General features: G+C 35.2%; 1 protein-coding gene across 1 annotated transcript in view; it reads left to right on the top strand.

Annotated features, from left to right (window-relative positions):
• The window catches only part of LOC109831105 (protein sym-1), a 10476-nt gene continuing 775 nt past the window's right edge, over window positions 576-10276 (top strand). Inside the window, exons 1-7 of the mRNA XM_020398444.1 lie at window positions 576-667; window positions 2790-2877; window positions 6854-6948; window positions 8686-8758; window positions 8850-8942; window positions 9025-9111; window positions 9435-9515. Of these exons, the coding sequence (XP_020254033.1) occupies window positions 576-667; window positions 2790-2877; window positions 6854-6948; window positions 8686-8758; window positions 8850-8942; window positions 9025-9111; window positions 9435-9515 (609 nt within the window). The remainder of the gene's footprint in view (window positions 668-2789; window positions 2878-6853; window positions 6949-8685; window positions 8759-8849; window positions 8943-9024; window positions 9112-9434; window positions 9516-10276) is intronic.

The raw sequence follows: 10276 nt of genomic DNA, 5'->3' as shown, positions 1-10276 counted from the left end.
CGGCGGAGGGTTTTGTTTTTGTTGAAGAGAGAAGAGCGAGAGAGAGAGAGAGAAAGCAAGAGCAATTTTGAGTTTTCAAATTATGTTGCTCTCTGTGCTGTCTGGGGAATAAAAAAAGAGGCTGAAATATTATTACTTTATGTAATAAGAGCTTTAGCACACCAAAAAAAAGTATGAAAAGCCTGGTTACATCGCCTTTATTTTTGGGAGGCATAGACACAATGTTTTCAACTTTAAAAGTTGATTCTATGAACGTAATAAATACAAAAAGCCCCGGATAAAAGAGAGAGAGGCCCAAACTCCAAAACCCTGACTTTAAAAAAAAACCCCAAAACCTCCGCTCTCGCTTAGCATCGCGCAAATGGCGGCAATCCTCCTAAGGTCCCCAGCAATCCTCACCTCTATCAACTCAATCTCAGCCCCCAAACCCCATCATCGCCCTAAAATACCCTCTTCTTCGAGAATTAGACCCCCTTGTCTCTTTCACAAGGGTGAGGTTACGAGCCGTCTTGGTTCTGGTGTTGTTGGGCGTGCTGGAGCGGGTTCGGGCTTTGTGCGGGTTGGTGCGGTTTCGGATGCGGGTTCGGGTACGGGTGGAGGATGGGGATTTGGGTGGTGGTGGTGGTGGTGATGGAAGCGGGGATGGTGGTTTCTCTTTCTTGTCATGGTAAAGTTGCCTTCTTTGCCCTCTTTTTTTTTCTTCTTTACCCTCTTTTTTTCAATTTTTTTTAGAAACAATTGTTGTTAATGTTCAATAGTTTCACCAGTGTGAAGCTCAATTTTGACTATTTGATCGCCCAAAGTGCAAAGCAGTTGAGCTTCTGTTTTGTTTATGGATATCAATTAGCAACATAAAAACGTGATCGAGAAACAAGTTTTCGCCCCAATTTTCAGTTTTTGTGGGGAAGGAAGTTAGGGATTTAGGGTATCAAATTGTCCAATGAGCATTAATTTGAAAACTTTTGAGATATCAAGTTATCAAAATAGAACTTAAGGGTATCAAAGTTAAGAAAAAAGGGCAAAACTCTGGGGTATTAAAGCGCAGTGAAGCCTTTTCTTGGAAGTAACTGTCGTTGGAGTTCAATAACATGAAGAGTAGGGTTGGCTTGGATTGATCTTATCCAGCTCAGTATAGACTAAGTAGAAGAATGTGAGATGTGTCTGATTTTGAGGAGTGGTATGCACTTTTGCAGAAGAAGAGTTATAGAAAAAGTTGGCAAATTTTGAAAAACAATTTCAAAAACAATGGAGTTGCTCTCTTTTCTCAATGTACCATAATCGATGAGCCAGAATTTTGAACAGTGGGTGATGGTTTTCATTATAGGTAGATGGAGCCTTGCAGAATTTCAACTTTCTAACCTGTGATAGCATTTTTTCTCTTTTCCTCAATGTATCATTATCGACTAGTTAATTCACGTGTGCATGAAATATGAGTACAAGTATCGGCTACGATATGATATGGACATTTGGATACAGAAAACTCCAAATTTTTTTAGGTTAGTCATAGATATGATAAATTAATTAAGTAGTAACTTTACATATTTAATAAAAATGATAATACAACCATGAAACAAGCGTCAAATCTACCATGAGTTTATAACCTTTCTCTGATCCCGTGTTCTGTTGGAAAATTGACTACAACTAGTTGTAGTAAAGTAAATAGACTACAACTAATATTCTTCATAAGCGATGTTGATAGAAATCCATCATATTAGAAATAACGGTTTTTTATGCCTTGTTTCCCTATTTTCTTAATGAATATGTATTGTGTTGGCATTGAAAGACTGTCCTTCTCAACAATTAACAATATCAGTAATTATTTCAGGAATTTAACCAAAGCATACCACAGATTGTTTTCATCCCTGAAGAGTTCTGTCCAGCTGATATTCCATACTTCTTATTTCTTTGTCTTCTTATTCTTCTCACTTTTGAAGTTTATTAATCTCCAACCTAATAGGTTTCTGCTTTTCATCATTAAAGTAGATGGTATAAGTACCAGCATAATACCTATTGTATATGTAAGATAAGAATTAGAGATAATATATAGATTCTTGACTTACGAGGGAAACACAAATTGTTTTCGGGAGAATGTTCCTTGGAAACGAGCAATATATCCTTTGGCAATTTTTTTCTTGTTTATTAAACTTATTGAGTGTTTTTTTTTTGCTTAATCGCGTGTTTTTTTCCTTGTTTGTTAAACTTATTGAGATTTTTTTTTCTTGTTTATTAAACTTATTGAGTGTTTTTTCCCCTTGTTTATTAAACTTATTGAGAGTTTTTTCTTGTTTATTAAACTTATTGAGTGTTTTTTTATTGAGCAACATTTCCTTTAGCAATTTTTTTCTTGTTTATTAGACTGACTGAGTGTTTTTTTCCTTGTTTATTAAACTTATTGAGTTTTTTTTGTGGCCTAGGTTTTCAATTTAGCTTCTTATTCTCATTCAACTTGGCTTAAATTGCATGTGAAGGCTACTTGAATACTTTTTACTCCAGCCTATATGGAAAGCCACCTGTCTTGTTTCTTAGGCAGGAAGTGAAACTTATAGAGGTTGTGATCAAATTGTCAGACAGTCGCTATCACTTGGTCCTTTTTTTTGTTGAGCTTTCTCTTCTATGTGTCAACTCCATAGCTTAACCTCTTTTCCATGGCTTCCTCTTTTATGTGTCGTTTTCATAGCCGAACGCAGTCCATATCCATACTTTTTTGTTTGTTGGTTTCTCCTTGGGAAGGGCAAGTTTACATTTTAACAATCTATGCATCCATGATTGATATTCTGTTAGTATTTCAGGTATTTGACGGCTCTTGACAAGTACCCAGTGGCAACAAAAGCTATAACCTCTGCAATTTTGACGCTCATTGGAGATTTAATTTGCCAAGTACTGCTTATTCTCCCCTAGCTTCATTTAACTTTTTGATGAAACACTAATATTGGATTGATGTCATAAAATTTTCTATCTGCAACTTATTGGCTTTAGTATTTCAATGTCATTTTAGATAATAATAATATTATTAATTTTCTCTTTTTTTTAATAGAAAGATAGATATCATTAAATCAAAAACATGTTACATGATTCCGCCTCTCATATACTTTGAGAGCTAGCACATCATGAAGTGAGACATCCCTCACTTATACAAAAGAATACCCCATACAGGTAAGTATTATACCAAATACATATGAGCTATAAACAGGGAAGCTCCTGAAATAGAAAAGACATAACAGAAAAACCAAAGGACCCGTTCTCAGCTGTTGTGTCCACAACTTGTTACACATCCAATTGCGGGACAATGACAGATAATGAGCTATTAATTCCCAGGACGAGGTCCAAGAAGCAGACTGGCCGCTGTTGCTGAACCCAAACAGACACCAACCCACAGTCCCATCTTAGACATCGTCACAAAAGAAAACTTGCACCAATATTGAGCATATGAAAGCAACGACCAGTCGATGCCATGCCAACTGCATAGTTGCTGCTGGAGAAATAACAAAGGAAACCGTCGAGAGGGACATTGGGAGTCTCTTAACACCATATAAACACATTCAGCTACCACAAATTCAGCTCCGCAAGCATAGAAGCCAAAACAGAACTTCCAAACCTGTGCACAAACTGACATAACTGTTACCTCTGCCTATGATCACTTATCATGATCGTGGTGCCAAGAAGAAATGCATATCTAATACTTGCAAATTATGATGTTTCTCTGCGAGTGTGTAAAACAAGCCTATGATCGCTTAATCTCAACTTAATATCTAGTTATATCATAGTTACAACAGGAAGCTTATGAAAATGGCCAAAATCTTCAGAATTGTGAACTGTGTCTGCCAGTTGGATTCTGGGTTGCTTTATGCATAGTGTCATTATTGTGATTGTTTCTATATCTTGAACATTAAGTAACCACTTTGATGATAAATTTTTTCTTTGTGCTGAAAATATTTGTTTTACTGTCCTTGAGGCCTAACTCAGGTGTTAAAGGGTTAAGATGGATTGTCAGAGTCCTAGGCTTACGTCCAGGATGCAGTCTTTGTTCAAAAAGATGGATTGTCTAGAGTAGGAATCCATGATGTGAGTCGTTCCAATAATGAAATAGCTATTTATTCAAAAGTGATGCGAACTAGAGTAAACTCTGACATTGATATTGATAAACTTATAAAATTTGATTGTGACTTGTAAAGATTCTAGGATGTTAGTTTCTATTGAGAATCTCAATTGAAGACAAGATTTTTTTGAAACTCACTTTGAAACTCGCTTCAAAATTTTTTCACGGGTAAATGCTTTGAAACACTTGAGTGAATCTTTGTCACTTGAAGCTTACACCTCATTGCTTAAAGCATAACTGAAGTGTGAGTAAAGTGCTTCTCTTTTGAGGCGCACGGTTTGACAAGATAGAATGGTATAAAAGGATTAAAAGGATTTTTGACTAATATTAAAATGTCTCAATGTATCTTTAATATGACCATGTGAGTGTAAATAAGATATATGTTAATGCATGTAGCTTAGTTTATTATGATTTGTGTCTATACTTTACATATTTAATTCTTATTTACTAGTTACTAATGAGGACATGAATGTATCTATTTGTCAATTATGTTCATAGTTTTTACAGACTTTAAAGTTAAAAATTCTACAACTCACGAGGCTTATGCCTCACACTTTGAAGCTTACACTTCACTTCATTAAAGGGTCTCACGGTTTGCCTCGCGCTTCCAATTTTTTTAAAATTGACTGAGATAAGTGGCTAAGCACCTTGTTTTGTTGATTAGTGAATTGAGATTCATTTCTATATGGTTTCATCTTAGGTGATATAAGAGTTATGTGGTAGAAAGAAATTTCTAATCAATTGTTTGCATATTTTGAAATATTAATTTTATGTCAGAAACTATGCTTATAAATATTGGTGCTAACTAATGTCAAATAAAGGATACAAACAACAACAACAATTAAGCCTTTACCCCAAATGTTTGGAGTCAGCTTCATGAATCATATTTTCCATTCCATTTTGTTATGGGTCATCTCCGTTAAGTTAGTCTTAATCATATCCTTCTTAATTGCTTCTAACCAAATCATTCTAGGTCTACCTCTAGATCTCCTAGGTTCCTAGCCCCATTAACTCTAATATTATCGTTTTTTCTAATCAGTGCACTAAGGGGTCTTCGTTGTACATGATCAATGTTACAGAAGACGCTAGACGGACTAGGCGTTTCAGCCAGCGTCTAGCGCTTAGACGGTAATCTTAGATCCATTTTAAACCATGCATAATTAGATACTAAATAGTCAAAATAAGAACTATGTTATAGAAAGCACTAGGAGGCTTAGGCATTGGACTCGATGCCAAGAGCCTATGAGTTTTTTTATTTTTAATTATAATAATTGATAGTAAATGTCAATGTTATAGAAGACTTAGGTGTCAAACTAATGTCTAGACGGATTTTTTTCTTCATTTAAGTGACGGTCGAGGAAGTTTTGCTGAAGGTCGGAGGAGGTAGTAGAGACGTTCATATTTGGAGGTTAAAGGAGTTTGGAGGAGGTTGGAGGATGTGGAGGCTGCAACACAGAAAATCATGATCAATGCCTAAAGGGTGTAGTTCACGTAAGCAGAAAATGCTTCACTAAACACTTCTAAAATCTAGGTGGGTAGCTTAGCTACCGCCTAGACGTTAGGGACTGCTGGCTAGTTAGGCGGCCTAGGTACCGCCTAGGTCTAGGCGTACACCTAGACGGACTAGGCAAATGTTTTTTTAAAACAGTGTACATGATCAAATCATCTTAATCTATTCTCTCTCATTTTATCATCAATAGGAGCAACCTCTAATTTACTACGGATGCACTCATTTCTTATCATATCTTTTAATGTATACCTACAAGATCATCGTAACATTCACATTTCTGCTACATTCATTTTTTAAACATGTTTTTTAATTGCTTAACACTCTAATCCATAAAGCATATTTGGTCTTATAACCGTCCTATAGAATTTGTTCTTTAGTTTCATTGGTATTCTACGATCACATAAAACTCCCGAAGCACTCCTCCATTTCAACCATCTCGATTTGATTCGATGCACAATATCATCCTCTATCTCACCATCATGCCTCATGCTGATTCTAAATAGCGAAAATGATTAGTTTTAGGTATTTCTTGGCAATCAATATGTACCATAGTTTCTCTTCCTTTCCTAGTTTTACTAAAAATGCACTCCATATATTTTGTTTTGGGATGTGACGGATGTCTAATTTGGATAGGATGTCAAATTTGCATAGGATGTCTAATTTGGATTTTACAAAGGATGGGATGTCTAATTTGGATTTTACAAAGATTTAACAAAAGATGATTCTTCTACTTTACTTGTGGGGTGTTGTTATTTGATTGGCTTGTAATTATTTTATTTTGATAAAAATTTGAAATTTTTCCAGCTAAATTCATTGGCCTAGTTTGAAAAAAAGAAAAAGAAACCGAGTTTAGGTATAGTCTATATTTTTTATGTTTTTTTTTTAAAATTTATTACATATCAGAAGTAAGCTATTGTGACTTAGTTTTACTTTACTTGGGGGTGTTGTTATTTGATTGGCTTGTAATTGTTTTATTTTGATAAAAATTTGAATTTTTCCAGCTAAATTCATTGGCCTAGTTTGAAAAAAAGAAAAAGAAACTGAGTTTAGGTATAGACTATATGTTTTTATGTTTTTTTTTAAATTTATTACATATCAGAAGTAAGCTATTGTGACTTGGTTTAAAAATTTTGGTTTTTTCAGTCCAACTGTTGTGATTTAGTTTATGAAGTTATTTAGTTTGGCTTCTCGATGTTGGTTTGACTTATGACATGCTTGACTCGTCCTTCACTGTTTCATGTGTTCAGTTTGTGATTAATAGAGTGACGAAACTGGACCTAAAGCGGACATTTGTTTTCACCTTCCTGGGACTTGCATTGGTGGGTCCTACACTGCATTTTTGGTAAAAACATCTATCATTTCCTTCTTAATTTTCTTGTTACTGTTTTTTGCACGTCGGGTATGGGTCTTCTATTGTCCTATGTCTATTTCCATGATAGCACAAAGGGCTTTGACTGGACCATTTATTGGTCTTTTTTGTTTTTCATATTGGTTTGGCATGTCTTCCTGGGAGTTTTCAGTCTCAAGAGAGAAATCCATGTTGATTGATAGCTGGTCACAATTCCTCTTCTTACAGTGCTTCAAAATTAGCTGAGTAGAATTATAAAGAGATTTAAAAAGCGAATATTTGGCAACTATTTTTCAGAAGAAAAATGCAAATACATGACTACACATAGGGAGGAGAATTACATACCATAGATGGAGAGGTGCTTAGTTATTGTAGCTGCCACTTATGGAATCATGCAATGTCTGTGATCAGCATTTGACTGCTGCACACACTAGTGAAGGGACTGCAGTTAACCTGTCGCCAACTTTGTTCAACTGTGTCTTTGTTTACCTTATAGTAGATGGTTTTGATTCATTCCACAGTCTCACTTCAAACAAGAATTTCAAAACCATAAGACTGGTTAATAGTAGTCTTCTGTTGTTGACTTGGAATACAGATTATAAGAGCTAGAAGTTTTATTATAATTCTTTTCCTGTTATCGTGTCGAACAATCTATATTGCAGGTTAATGAGAAAGGATTGCTACATACTACGAAAGTGGGCAAGCAGTTAGGAAGGTCAAAGTGGCTAACTAGTTTTAGAGTAAAAAGAATATTATCCGAAAGATACTTTGGTGTACTCTCTGTGCTTTTATGAATTGCATCCATCTTTGAACGCTCATGGATTATCTGATATTCTTTGGGGAAATTTCTGGCAAGGTGCAACCATTTTGGTTACAATATGAGCCCATTTTTTACCAATCTTAAAAAATGGAAACAAAAATGAAAATCAGGTATCTTTGTGGAGATATTAAAAACACATTTAAGGCATTTTGTTGGATGAAACTTGATCTGTACAAGTTTTTATGGATCTAAGTTGCAAATTCTGGAATGCATATAAGATGCACAGGGAATTAAGAGACTGATAGCATGTCTACATATACTGGTTACATGATGTAATAGTTTATTTGCAGAGTGAAGTATATTAACACTAAAGGAATATGCTTGATCTGTGTAAAATATATACAGATGTACACATTGTTAGAATAGTAAGTTAGAATATACTTTTGTAAATTATAATAATGTTCGATCTGTATTGATAAAGCACGTATCATATCTATTAAGATTTATGATTTTTCCCATAATAGTCCCTTAAATCTTTAATATTTTGAAATGAGTCCCTCAAATCATTAGGTTCTCCAATTCTTGTAAGTTGTCTGAAAACTAGTCCTTCAAATGCTATTATGCCCCACATTCTTATAATTTATTCAAATTAATCTCTCTAATCAAAGGGTAGTAGCAACAAGTTATAAAAATAGGGGACCTAATAGCAATTGCAATTACTTGAGGGATTATTTGCAAAATATTAAAGATTTGAGGGGCTAATATATCGAGAAAATCTTAATATTTATAATCTGAATGAAGTTTGGATTTATCATTTCTTTATGCAAGTTGAATAGTCTTGACCCAGGATCTTTGGTCTCTTAGAATACACACACAGTTATTGTAATAAGAACCAAGGGCGTATTAATATTATTTGTTGACTTTACTGATTGGACTACTTGATCTTGAATGAACTGAAGATTCTTTTGCAGGTATTTATCTTTGAGTAAACTGGTCACAATGCCCGGAGCATCGGGTGCGTTCTTGCGCCTTCTGCTTGATCAGGTACTGAGACGTGAAGCCTATGCAAATAAAATTTTAATTGTACCTTGTCAAGGAATGGATGTTTGTATAACATTCATCAGTTGTTCTACAGTTTGTCTTCTCTCCTATCTTTATAGGAGTTTTTTTATGTTCACTTGTCACCTTGGAGGGAAGGCCTTCTCAAGTAGTCCCAAAGCTTCAGCAGGTGAAGATTACTTTGTTTCAGCTGCTAGAGCTTTAGTTATGCAATGTGCACATGTATTTATTTCATACACATGTTCGTACAGGAGTGGTTTTCATCAGTGCTGGCGAATTGGCAATTGTGGATACCATTTCAATTTCTCAATTTCCTGTTTGTTCCTCAGAAATTACAGGTAAGGTGCTTGTCAGTGTCAGTAATCATAAATAGGACCTTGTTAGATTCAAAATATACATGAGACATTTTCATTTATTTGGTGCCTTATATGTGTTGGTGTGAGTTTACACTGTAAACCAACTTGTAATTCTTGCATAATGCAGCACCACTCAAGTTTTTGATAAATCCTTTGATTTTTGCATCAAGAGAATTACTACTGATGATTTTTGCAGAAAACAACAATAGATCATCGGACAATGTCCACTTTAATTGGCTCAGACATGTATTTACTTTCATGCCTGTCCTTTTACCTTAAGTTTATGACCGCATTCACAATGGCAGGTTCTTGCAGCAAATATGGTGGCCCTTGCATGGAATGTAATTCTGTCGTTTAAGGCTCACAAGGAAATCATCATCAAATAGGTTTGTCCCTTAACTTTTCTTTGATGGGTTTTGGAATGTGAGTACTGAATAGGTTTTAGAGTGGGTCTTATATTAGCTTATCAGATTCTAATGTGAATTTTTTCACAGATTTTGCTTTCAAGTCGTTTAAGTCTCTTTTAGATGCAGCCATGTTCCTGGCCAACCTATGAGTTGGACCTGGAGAAGAATCTATCCGTCTTCTTAGGCACCATTTCTTTAGTATTTATAATTGTAATCTTGCTTGTAATTAGGTTCATGTCATGTAGATCTGACTAGTAGCACAACTCTCCTCCATCGTAGCTTGGGACATGTAGTACTGACAATAAATAACACAACACCTGAGTCTTCCTCATAATATGTAACCCCAATATAGTCAGAATAAACCTGAGAAAATTATCTAGTTCAAAGAGTTTGACTGTAGGCTACTTCACTTTTTCCATTGTTTCTAGTTTTCAACTACTTTGTTTGGGAGTTCACTGACAGAGGGGAGGGGAAAGGAAGAGAAAATACAATATCTTGTTTGGGAGTTACGGTAAGGGGAATGAGGGGAACTTATTTCACCCAGTTTAGGAGTTTTAATAAGGGGAAGGGTAGGGAAGGAAATTAATGTAAATTCAAGTCTCAGACATTGGATTGATCTTGACAGGAGGGCAAACTTTTCCCCGCATGACAGTCTTTTTTCATCAGTTCCCTCCTCTCTATTACCCCCTGATTTTTTAAGGTGAACTTTCTTGCCTCCATCAACTTCTCCACCCCTCCAT

Source organism: Asparagus officinalis, chromosome 2 (assembly GCF_001876935.1).
Source record: "Asparagus officinalis chromosome 2, Aspof.V1, whole genome shotgun sequence".
Taxonomy (NCBI): domain Eukaryota; kingdom Viridiplantae; phylum Streptophyta; class Magnoliopsida; order Asparagales; family Asparagaceae; genus Asparagus; species Asparagus officinalis.
This window is presented reverse-complemented; position numbering and strand designations above follow the sequence as displayed.